The sequence below is a fragment of the Cataglyphis hispanica genome, chromosome 18 (assembly GCF_021464435.1).
Source record: "Cataglyphis hispanica isolate Lineage 1 chromosome 18, ULB_Chis1_1.0, whole genome shotgun sequence".
Taxonomy (NCBI): Eukaryota; Metazoa; Arthropoda; class Insecta; order Hymenoptera; family Formicidae; genus Cataglyphis; species Cataglyphis hispanica.
Window position 1 is genome coordinate 4,656,918 of NC_065971.1, and position 12,106 is coordinate 4,669,023.

General features: G+C 31.3%; 1 protein-coding gene and 1 long non-coding RNA gene across 3 annotated transcripts; one reads left to right on the forward strand and one right to left on the reverse strand.

The window, feature by feature from the left end:
• The first annotated feature begins 340 nt into the window (after nucleotides 1-340).
• On the forward strand, nucleotides 341-9,124 carry LOC126856242 (phosphoinositide 3-kinase regulatory subunit 4). Of its 2 annotated transcripts, XR_007688340.1 has the most exons (18): nucleotides 341-493; nucleotides 954-1,134; nucleotides 1,202-1,345; nucleotides 1,501-1,655; nucleotides 1,775-1,965; nucleotides 2,261-2,991; nucleotides 3,178-3,486; nucleotides 3,644-4,027; nucleotides 4,525-4,851; nucleotides 5,080-5,406; nucleotides 5,497-5,662; nucleotides 5,754-5,864; nucleotides 5,964-6,156; nucleotides 6,298-6,463; nucleotides 6,576-6,846; nucleotides 6,945-7,275; nucleotides 7,365-7,695; nucleotides 9,001-9,124. XR_007688340.1 is itself a non-coding variant. In XM_050604584.1 (17 exons), exons 1-17 carry the CDS (start codon nucleotides 351-353, stop codon nucleotides 7,579-7,581), a joined length of 4,347 nt encoding a protein of 1,448 aa, XP_050460541.1. In that variant the 5' UTR covers nucleotides 341-350; the 3' UTR covers nucleotides 7,582-8,937. The 2 variants fall into 2 exon arrangements, 1 of the variants encoding a protein (XP_050460541.1); XM_050604584.1 differs by lacking the exon at nucleotides 9,001-9,124 and having other exon boundaries at nucleotides 7,365-8,937.
• LOC126856329 (uncharacterized) lies at nucleotides 8,634-10,319 on the reverse strand. Its single transcript, XR_007688348.1, has 2 exons — nucleotides 9,904-10,319; nucleotides 8,634-9,307 (listed from the first exon to the last, which is right to left on the reverse strand). It is a non-coding gene; the product is annotated as an uncharacterized LOC126856329 (long non-coding RNA).
• Nucleotides 10,320-12,106: the final 1,787 nt, after the last annotated feature.

A 12,106-nucleotide genomic window follows, 5' to 3' on the forward strand; every position in this document is an offset into this window, starting at 1 on the left:
TATTTCTTTTTCTCTAATATTTCTTATATAAAAGTTACAAAAATATGACACATTTATAACTCTTAATATAAACTATTTAACTTTTTATTTAAATTTATTTAACTAATTATTTAAGACACTGTTTTGAGAGAAATTAAATAAAAATTCCAAAATTATTTATATAAATATTACAAAATGTATTGGCTTGGAATTGCACAAAACTGTTTCTCTTATTTGAAATTTCGCGCTAATTTAAAGCGCTATAGGCTAAGAGGGTACATTTTATACACGACAAAAGTACTAGATTCTCAAATCCGAGATTGGGATTGGCTACATTGCATCTGTAAGATGCGAAAAATCGGGAAAAATGGATGCCGAGAGTGAATATATTAGTTTTGTCTAAACTTTATCTTAGCAGCAAAATGGGTAATCAATTAGTGGGCATTGCGCCTAGCCAAATTTTTCCAGTAGAACATTATTTGACGGATCATAGCGATTTATTGTTCGACGTAAAGTAAGTACATTTATCAAATTATTCCACTTTGAATATACATTTTGCTAGTAGAGTATAATATGAACAATTATCAAATCGTTGATTCATATTGAAGCATTCTGTCTTATAATAAAGATAGCTCATTACGCTAATAATTACGTACGAATAATTCATGTTGTTACTGATAATAATATATTATCAAACAACATTATTAAATATGTACGATATTCTACTATCTGTTGACAATTCTTCATTGTATTTTATGGTTTTTACACGATTTATATTATGTACATTAATGTATTATTAACAATATGTTCAAGATGCCGCAATATGTAGAAACATTTTAAAGAAATATGATTTATTATTATGATAAGATGAAATATTGTTATATAAAAGATAAGATAAAAAAAAATGATAAAATTATGAAATAAAGTATTAAGTAATATAGCTACTAATTTACAAAATTTCTTGTCATTTTTAGCTTAGGAAGTACTAGATTTTTCAAAGTGGCTCGAGCTCGCAGCCAAGAAGGCCTGATAGTTGTAAAAGTATTTGCAATTCATGATCCAACATTGCCATTATCTACCTATAAGGACAAGCTAGAGGAGATTAGATCAAAGCTAGCCTCAGCTGTCAACTGCCTACCATTTCAACGAATGATTGTGAGCATCATAATAATAAATATGTCTAGTTTTATAGAAATTGGAATTGATTATATGTTTGGATTAGCTTACAGAAAAAGCAGGCTCAATAATGCGGGAATACGTAAAATATTCTCTTTATGACAGAATCAGCACTAGACCATTTTTAACAAGCATTGAAAAAAAGTGGATTACTTTCCAAGTATTGTATGCTCTTCATCAAGTTCATAAGGTAATTAAACCTTCGAAAGAGACTATTCAAAATAGCATACAAAAAATCAAGAAAATTCTTCAAATCATTTATTGTTTTGTTAGTTCTTGTCTGAATTGCTTATTTATTTTAATAAAAATATATAAAAATTAAATTATTTTCTTTTATATATATAGTTTGGAGTTTGCCATGGTGACATAAAACTGGAAAACATTATGATAACCAGTTGGAACTGGGTATTACTGACAGATTTTGCTAGTTTTAAACCAACATATTTACCAGAAGATAATCCTGCGGATTTCTCGTATTTCTTTGATACTTCCAGGAGAAGGTAAAATTTTCTTAAAGCTTTTATTAAACTTTATTAACAAATATCTTTTTTTTTTGTAATAATATAATTTGTAATAATACATTTTAAATAATATAATTTGTACTTTTTAATATTTTCAGAACTTGTTACATAGCGCCTGAACGATTTGTGAAAACATTATCTTCAGAATTAAGCAATACATTGTTATTGCCAGAACAAGAAGTAAAAACGGGCGATCTACATCCCATGATGGATATCTTTTCTGCAGGATGTGCTTTAACGGAATTGTATAATGAAGGACATCCACCATTTGATTTTTCACAGCTTTTAGGTATATATTGTTTAATCTAGTTGCTATTGATAGGATTGGTTTTAGAAATACTATTTTATTTTAACATTTAAATTAGAGACCTTTAAGAAAAATTTAAGAATTTTTCTTAATATTTAATTAACATCAAATTTAGATTACTATGTATATTACTATTCTTAAATCTTTTTTCTCCTTGTTTTTTGAATTATGAATAAAAAATAATATACAAAATATAGAACAAAAAAAAAACCAGTCTTATATAATAAATGCAAAAAATTTCACTAACTATTAAAGTTGTATATATTGAAATATCAAGCATATAGGAACAATGAATATTCAGTGAACAAACACTTGGACAGTATAGATGACCCAGGAATACGAGAGTTGCTTGGGTCAATGCTCGAGAGAAATCCGCTAAACAGGAAGAGTGCTGAAATTTATCTGGCTCAAGCACGCGGTATCATTTTTCCTGAATATTTTTATTCCTTTCTGCAGTCTTATATGCTAATTTTTTCTGCCGCTCCGATTTTATCACCGGACGAAAAAATAACTAGGTTAAAAAAGGACATTGGCAATATTATAAGTATATTAAGAGCAGAAGAAAATGAACGAACGAGGATGAAATCTACAGAAACAAAATCTAGTCAATGTGAAAGTAACATGGAATCCATTAAGGACGATTCTGGTCACAGTGAGGAAAATACTATGGTAGAAGTCGACAGCGATCAAAGCTCTGATAAGACTGATTTGAATCAACTTGATATGAAGAATACAACTCAAGATATTGGTACTGAAAGTCAAGTAGAAGTGGAATCAGAACTTAAAACATCTGTGGATTGTAAACAAATGTGCGATGAAGAATCCCAGAAACCAGTTTCGGCTTCGACTGACATTTTGGAGGGACTCGTTATCATAACTCAACTTGTTACATCTTGCATAAGAGGACTGCATCATTCGCAATCTAAATTATATAGTTTAGAAATATTATTAGAACTAGCTGAAAATGTTTCCGATGAGACAATTCTTGATAGAATATTACCTTACATTGTAAGTATTATTGTACCAGTGCATTTTGAAATTGTTCAAATCGAAGTATATTAAAATAAATATTATTCAAATTTATATTTATTAAGTTAAGTAAAAAATTTTTAGATATTATTCATGAATTAATTGTTGTATGTGTTCTTTTATATTATTAATTGTAGTACATAATTCTTATAATCTTTTTTATAGTTCCATCTGGTCCACGATCCGGCACCGCGAGTAAGAGTATCGGCGATACATACTTTGACAAAGTGTTTACATCTTGTGAAATCGATACCATCTTCAGATGTGAATATATTCCCTGAATACATTTTACCAGGTTTAGCGCACATAACTCAAGATGAGGCAGTTATCGTTAGAGCAGCTTATGCGGAAAATATTGCACATTTGGCACATATCGCTTTACGTTATCTAGAGAATGCTCATCTGTCTAACTTGAACAACAAAGAGGGACCAAAGCCCAGTTACGACAGTGAACTGCAAACCTTGCATGAAATGGTACAGATAATATTTTTCATATTTCATAGAGTAAAATAATGTAATTCATGGAATTTTTATTGTTTGAATCAATTGAAACACATATATTCAAGCACATATAATTAAATTAACTTAGTTTATCTTAATAATTTTTCTCATATTTTTCCTTTTTATTCAGGTTCAACAATCAGTTTCAATGTTGTTAACAGACCCCCAAAATTTAGTGAAACAGACTTTGATGGAGAATGGAATAAATAAATTGTGTGTATTCTTTGGCAAACAAAAAGCAAATGACATTTTGCTCAGTCATGTTATCACATTTTTAAACGACAAGGAGGACAGGGAATTGAGAGGTTCCTTCTTTGAATGCATAGTGGGTGTGGCTGCATATGTTGGTTGGCATAGTAGCCCTATATTAATGCCACTTCTGCAGCAAGGTTTATCTGATCCTGAAGAATTTGTAACCACAAAGGCCATAAATGCTATGGCGACGCTTACAGAATTAGGTCTACTGCATAAATCTGCTCTCTATCAACTGTTATCAGAAACTATGGTTTTTCTGGTATGTTTTATCTGTATTATTATATGATAGTATTTGATAAATTTTTGATATAATTTTAGTTATATTCTTTTATCTAATAAGATTTTCCTTTTTTCAATAGTTTTGTTTTATAAAGGATTTTTTTAGAATTATTTTTCTCTTTTATCAAACCGACAAATTTATGTTGTGGTGATTTAAAGATAATGAATTTTTAAGTGGCAAAAAATTTGATAAGTTTTAGGATATTATTTTAAGCAAATATGTCTTTGAAAAATTTAATTTACGGTTTAGAAAATTGTTAAAGTATTTAACGTTAAAAGTATAAATATATTAAATATATTATGTTTGGTAGAAACATAAGCTTTTTTAATTTTCGTTAAAAAAATTTTGTTTAAATTTGTGAAAGAAAATCTGTGGCTGTAAAATAAGATTGATTTAAAATATTCTTTTGTATTTTATTGACATGATATATATTGCTCTGTATTTTATTGATCAATTTATACATGTAATCTTTATAGGTCCATCCAAATTTATGGATTCGTCATGCAACCGTCGGCTTTATATCCGCGGCGGCGAGGACTTTGAACGTAGTAGACGTTCAATGTAAAGTTCAGACGATGCTGCAACCATATTTAAAGCACTCCTTGATTCAGATAGAAAAGGAGATTTTATTGCTGGAGGCTCTCGTTTCTCCCATATCCAGAATAGTGTACGATTCTGTAGTAAAATATAATGATGTGGAGGAGTTGTTTCAGGTACTTGAACAAAGACAGGCAGCCAGAGCAAAAGCTGTAATGGGTGTCGTGCCACCACAATATAACGATATGAGTACGTCTTTACGAAACGTAAGTAATGTCGATTATATGTACTCAAAATAACATTGAAAAATCTGTTATTACACAATAAAATTATTAATATATTGTTAATGTCATGAAGTATTAAATATTAAAATAATATATAAAAAAATGTGCATTTATCATGTATGTTTTGAAAAAAATTTGAATAAAGTTATAAATTATTTTTTAGTCCTTATTACCAAACTGCAAAAAAATTTACAAGCATGTCTTTTTCAGCTTTTTAGGCGACTGAGTTCGGAATCGATGACAGAGGCAGTTGAGGATCAGTTGCTGATTATGAAACCACACTTGATGAAGATCAATAAATACCGTTCCGTTGATACGAAGCAAAATGTTATAAAACCTGCGGACGGCAAGTTGGAGTTAAGTCCAGTGAAGGATAGGATAAGACATCATGTTGTGGTATTGTATCCTGATACAAAGGGAGACTTGACTTTGCCACCTTTCAAGAGATTAGATCGAAGAACATCGGAGACCGTTGGCACATATGCAACAATGAATCAGGAATGGCGCACAATGTTTGCAGCTCAAGATAATGCTCAGGTAACAAAGTCATACCGATAATTCTTTGCTCTTTATATTTTTCTGTGCTAATTTATAATAATTATTATCATTTTATTGTGTGTGCGATAGCATGCTATCGTTAAAATGTCAGACATGACCGGAAGCAGTGGTAGTCCAAATCAGAGCATACATAGCGGAGATATTCATTTATCTCCTCATCATTGCCTGTCAGATATGACCAGCATTAACTCTCTTATGAATGACCATTCACTTCACGAACGCTCCTACATACAATGTAAGTGAAATTAATGAAAATAATGAAATAATATTGATTTTTATAAAATTTCTATGGAAAAATATATTGAACGAGATTGATGCTTTTGCAGATAGATGCGCACCATGCCGATTGGAAGTACGGCAATTAACGTATCGAAAGCAGGAACAACATACGGCAAAATTAAGGGCAAAGTGTTGGGCTAATAACGTCTGCGAAGCCGGTAAATAAAATATGCAGTTTGCATAAGTTATATATCTATGTATCATAGGATTATCACGAGAGAGATGCTTCTTTATTTGTTATCGATGTTGACTGAAAGGCTCCACATCAATGCCAAAAGATTGGAGACCCCGGGGAATTCCGGTCGCGCATCTTCACGAGCACCGAGCCGCGGTGAATAGATTGGTTTCGATACCAGATACTAGCTTATTCGCAAGTAATTCTTCCGACGGATGCATTAAAATTTGGGACGCCAGTAAAATGGAAGGACGAAATATCGCTAATCGTTCTAGGTATATCTTTTTTTCAGAGCAATTGTGTACATTATAAAAAATATCTGCGTTTATTTCACACTTAATAATTATATCATTCTCAAGTTAAAAATCAAGTCATTCTAATAATAGTATTTACTTTCTATCATACATTTTAAATAGGCAAACATACATGCACAGAGGAGGCCCACTAGTTGGCTTAACCGTGTGCGACCAAGGGCAATCTTTAGCTAGTTCGGCAAGCACATCCGGAACGGTATTCGTACTTCGGATTGAGCCAAATTCTAGTAAAATGAGTCTAATTGGCACTCGTCAATTAGATCTTCAGGTGAGATGAGACATTTACTTATAAATTATATTTTATTTAGATTTACTTATAATATAAATATTTGATAAACGGGAGTGTTCTAGAGAGTTATTGCTTGTCATTTATTTAACAGGAAGAAGGATGTGCCGTTGATCTTCAATATTTAGATTGCGGCTCTCAATCGGTTCTCGTGTATGCTTCGTTATATGGATCGTTGGTAGGCTGGGATTTGCGATGTCCTGGGACAATATGGCGTTTGGAGAACGATTTGAAACACGGAGTTATCACGTCATTCTGCGTAAATAGTCATCAGCAATGGTTGACTCTCGGTACTAGCTCGGGTATTCATACCTGTTGGGATTTGAGATTTCAACTGCCAATAACGAGTATCAAGCATCCGACAGGTAGATTATCGCCGATTATTTCCATTATCCCTGTGTAAAATTAAAATATTACTGATAGTACACCATCATTCTGTCTAACACTATCATATATTCTTTAGGCGCTAGAGTACGAAAAGTCATTACGCATCCAACAGAACATTCATGGATAATTTCGGCGGTACAAGGTAACAACGAGATTTCAATGTGGAATCTGGAGACTGACCATCGACAAATGGTTCTGTGGGCGTCGAGCGCTCCGCCGTTGAGTCGCACTCAGGCCGGTCATAGTGTATGTGCCATGTACGCCGGATGCATCGACTGCTCGGGCTTTCTTTTGGCCGGTGGCACCGATATGCGACTACGTTTCTGGGATTTTAATAGGCCCACCACGTCTTACGTTGCTTTACCTGCTGCCAACGATGGTCTCACGCCAAATTCATTAGCATATGAGTCAGTAATCAATCTGATATAAAATTTTATCTTATATATATCATATTATTATGCGATGATGTATCATGATGTCGTTTCTCTATTTATAGTTTACGTTTAATAGACGGGACGAATGTTGTGCAAGAAGTATTAGTAGATGATGATTCTAATCCGTCATCCGTAAGTGATGCGAGAGGAAGAAATATAGAAGAGAACGGTCCTGAAACTCCACCTTCCGGCCAACACGACACAATCTCTGCTGTGGCTATGTCAAATATGTGCATTCTCACCGGAAGCACGGACGGCCTAATACAAGTTTGGAAATGATTGTTTTTCGCACTCCCATACTTGATTCCAAAGTTCCTCGCTCGGACGACAAAAGGTTTTTTAACAGTGCAATGCGGATTTTTCTCTTGTAATAACGAAATCATTGTGATTCAAGTAAGGAATAAATTATTTTCTAGAATAATCCAAATTATCCAGCAATGTGCTCGGATAATTATCATAATATAATTTATTTAAGAAGAGTCGGAGGAATCGTGATAAAACAGCATGGATATGATGCCATAATATTTCATTTTGGCAAAAATTAGTAATTATATTTTTTAAACAATTTTGTAATTATTGTTGATATCAAAACTCATTATAAGTTGGTGATATCATATTTATTGTGTTCGAAATAATACTACAAATAACATCAATTTATTTGGATTTATATATATTATCTTTTTCTTTTAGAAAGAATATAAATTCTAAATATAATTTTATAGATAAACTACATACAAGTAAGAAAAACACAATTTGTAATTATATTTTAATTTAAATTATATTTTATATTCAGTTTACTTTTGGACAATTGTAGGATGGTTATTTTCTTAAATCATAAATATCGATGTACGTACTATGTTGCCATGCTGTACTAACTCTGTGATCCTCTCTCTGGACTGTATATAAAACATGTAATATACATGATATTTAAGAATACCAGTTATTACAATTGCGCTGTATAAGTGTGCATTTTTTAAGAAAATCGAACGTAAACTTGCATTATACTGTATAATAATGTATATAATTTATTTTTGTACGTAAAAGACAGCAAAGATAAAGATAGCTTGGAATATTATTGATATATTATTGATATATTAGAGAAATGTAACAAGTTTAAAATGTCTTTATTACATAAATTAATAGACAAGCCTTCGGAATAGCTGTATCTAAATTAACAGATACTTACTTCCATATGCGCACCTTAAATTTATTACTAAAAGAGATTGTGCTGACACGAATTTGTTTTGCAGTATAAAACACTAATCCATAAACTGTGTTTTCATGGATTATTTATATCGTTCAATTTTTTACTCTGTAGTGGATTGTAGATATTTGTTTACTTTTTTTTAAATCCGACACAAGGCACGGACCAAAAAACGAGACTAAAACAATAATAAAATTCGTGTACAAAAGGCTTGTCGTGTGCGACAGGTAAACAATTATTTCTTGCTTCATTTACACGCGTTACAGTAAATAGCTATGTGTTATCGCGCGAATATTTATGTATATTCCTTTGCTAATATTATCACACATATGGACACACACATAAACATACCGACTGAAATACTCATAATCAGTGGATGTATAATGTCTGAAGCTATAGATTGTTACAATAAATTCATATTTTTAACGCATGATACGAGTTCTTGTTTGCGTTTGGCACAGATATGAGGGTTGACCGGAAGTTTCTTTTACCAGGGACATACAGGTGCGGCAGGATAAGGTACGCGTCCTGGGAATGCATACGAATCGGGATTTATCGTTCTGCAGATCTGCTTCCAACGTTCTTTACCGCCTCTGCCTTGACGATATTGCCGATAAGGACCATCTTGTTCGTTCGCAGATCCGATATTTCGATTATCATATGAAGATTGTCGGGGAAACCATAAGTTAAGCCAAGGTATGCAAAAAGAGGAACTGACCAATAACAACAGTAGAAAGATTAGCTTCATTTTAATTACATCTCCTGGAAATTTTGATTGTTTAATAATCTTCCCGTAATGATCTGAAAGGAGAAGGAAGATTATTTTCTCCATTCTTGTGAGTACACTTCAAATTTTTAAAAAATTTATATATATATATATATATATATATATATATATATATATATATTAAAATTTATGTATTTATTTTATGTTTTTATATTTAATATTATATTTTTATTTTTCAAAGAAAAGCTTTAAAATAAGGTCTGAAAGAATTTAATTATCTCTTGAATTTGATATCTTGTGGATTCTCTCAGTTATTTATATAAAAACATCAGCTCTAGATTTCAATGCATTCAAATAATTTAAAATAAATTTTTATTAAAACAGAATTCTTGTAAAATCATATAAAGAATAAGATTTTGTTATATTTATTTATAGTTTCTCAAGATATTTGATTCCTCCATTATTATAATTAAAACGATTATCATTTTCCTTACAATAATTTTGATATCTGTAATAATGTAGAGCCTGGTATTAAATAAGTGCTCTGTAAATAAAGAATGAAAAAATTTTGTTAATTGCAATTAATGTCTGCTAAATTTACCATTTCTAACAAGCGGCTCATACAACAGTGCACGGAAGTAGACGAAATAGGGATAACATATTTACGCACCGAAAGACCATATAATGAGATGCGTTGTGTCACTGATTCGACGCGTTTTCTTTTACTATGACTTTCAAATTTCACACTTTCTGAGCCACAGCACACGATGTGACATTTTTCTTAGACACTTCAATATGTTCTCAATAGTAGATTGTAATACGTATTCTTTCTTCCATTGTGCACGATTAAAAAAATGATGAAACAATACAATTTTGCGAATTAATAATTGTGTCAAAATGAGTCTCGATGCAAAATCGGTTTCTTTCTGCCTAATCGCGAACAAGTATACTACTGCAATGAAGAGATGCTGGATGTTTACTCCTGTTTTATATACGTCAGCCTACCGCCCTACCGCTCAGAAAAACCGCTTCGGCCAGTAATGACTTCACGTCGTTTTTTGATGAAGAATTTCCACACACATCTTCGATCAGCATTAAAAATATCTTATAGTCTATTCTTCGATTATTCATCATACATAAATATTTATATATGATATTTATATATTTTTAAATTTGATCAACTTTTTAAACATGCTCAACTTCCTAGAAAGCAGAAGATACAAAATTATTTTACAAAGTATCTTCTGCTTTCTTAAACCTGTCATTCTACGAACTGCAGTGTAAGATCTTAGATCTTTGTATCTATAGTATAATGCGCAATTGTAATCTTTTGTAAAATATTTGGAGTTTATCTAAAAAATCTATATATGTTTATGGTCATAATTGATTTTAATTCTCCAGATATAAACTGTAATATTAATTCTCTTTAGAGAAATTTTTATTATTTTGTAGATTCTTTGTTTGCATGTGTTTATATCTCAGAGAATTTTTTATTTCTATGATATTTTTCAAAATTTACAAGTTTCAATCACATGAGATAGATTCTAGATCTTTCATCTTTTTTTGCGATGTGATTCTGAATAGAGCACTGAGAGATTTCAGAGATGTAGTAAATTCTATCTTTATTTCCTTGATTTAGGATTCTGCACATGCTGATGAAATGACGCACGTGTTTGCGCGTTTTTGAACTTGGGGAAGATCCCTTTTCATTGTCTATGCTGATTTATATGCAACATTCGTAGCGCTTATATATTCTCTCGTTCGCATGTATTCCACGCACATAAGAATATCGTTCACGGAAAACGCAAAGAGATATAAATGTGTAAAGATGCTAATTCTATATAATAATCATTCATTTGTCCGGTATGCCGCTGCAGCTTGTGATAATAGAATTTTCACGTGACTGTTTGCGAAAAAGAACTTATACGCTTATATTTAATAATTTGTAAGCAAACGCGTCTGATTGTAATGATGTATTGTAATCGCGATTAGATCGGATCGCGTACAATTCCTCGATTACGCGTTGTTTAATTCATAAATCACATTTTTTCGGCTCGGGTTTGTGTGTGTATATTCGCAAATAGTCTGCATGAAATAATAATTTTTTATACGTAATATTACCGATACATTCTTGCATGATGTCATACATGCATTCGATCATAAAATGCATTCGTGATATATGCGTTTCCTTGATAAGATTGCGAAAGGAAAAGATTGCGTGACCTACATTATAATATGTATATACAATTTGCAAGATGTGATCCTTGTGAGATGTGTAATTTCCATCATCGCGTCTGCCTCTTCCGCGCTGGCAAACTTGATTGGAAGTTGCTCCACATTCGAATATTATGTCAAGGACATTGCGAAGATATTAGTGGATTATCTTGTCTGCAAACTTGACATACTTCTCGAACTGTGAAACCAATCGCACAGATTAATATGGAGCAAGTTGCCTTTTAACTCTTTAAATGATATGTACATATTTTTTTTAGATATCCGCTTAGATAAAGTGTTTATTGGCAGAAATGTATGCATTACATTTTTATGTATCAGTTTTACTGGTATTGTCTAAATTACACTTAACTGTTTAATGTTATATATAAAATTTGAATATTAAATATTTAAATATACACATACAAAGAGAAGATTGGATTTTAAATTTTTACAATTTAAAAATAATGATTATTAGTAATTATTTGTTAATTACTGTAATAATATCCGAACTAATATTATAATTTTTTTTCAGCTCATAATTTTGTTAATCCTACGAAAAGAAAAAAAATTTATTTCCTTCAATTTGCATTAATCCATATTGGTGCAAATCAGCTCATGAAATTCTAGTACAATCATCAAACTTTTTTGTTGATTGTCTT

Excerpts from the sequence above, each read along its gene's own strand:
- LOC126856242 (XM_050604584.1), top strand. The coding sequence starts at position 351 with ATGCCGAGAGTGAATATATTAGTTTTGTCTAAACTTTATCTTAGCAGC. Across the intron at positions 1,966-2,260 it reads TGATTTTTCACAGCTTTTAG|CATATAGGAACAATGAATAT; the intron begins GTATATATTGTT and ends TGAAATATCAAG. Across the intron at positions 5,865-5,963 it reads TAATAACGTCTGCGAAGCCG|GCTCCACATCAATGCCAAAA; the intron begins GTAAATAAAATA and ends GTTGACTGAAAG.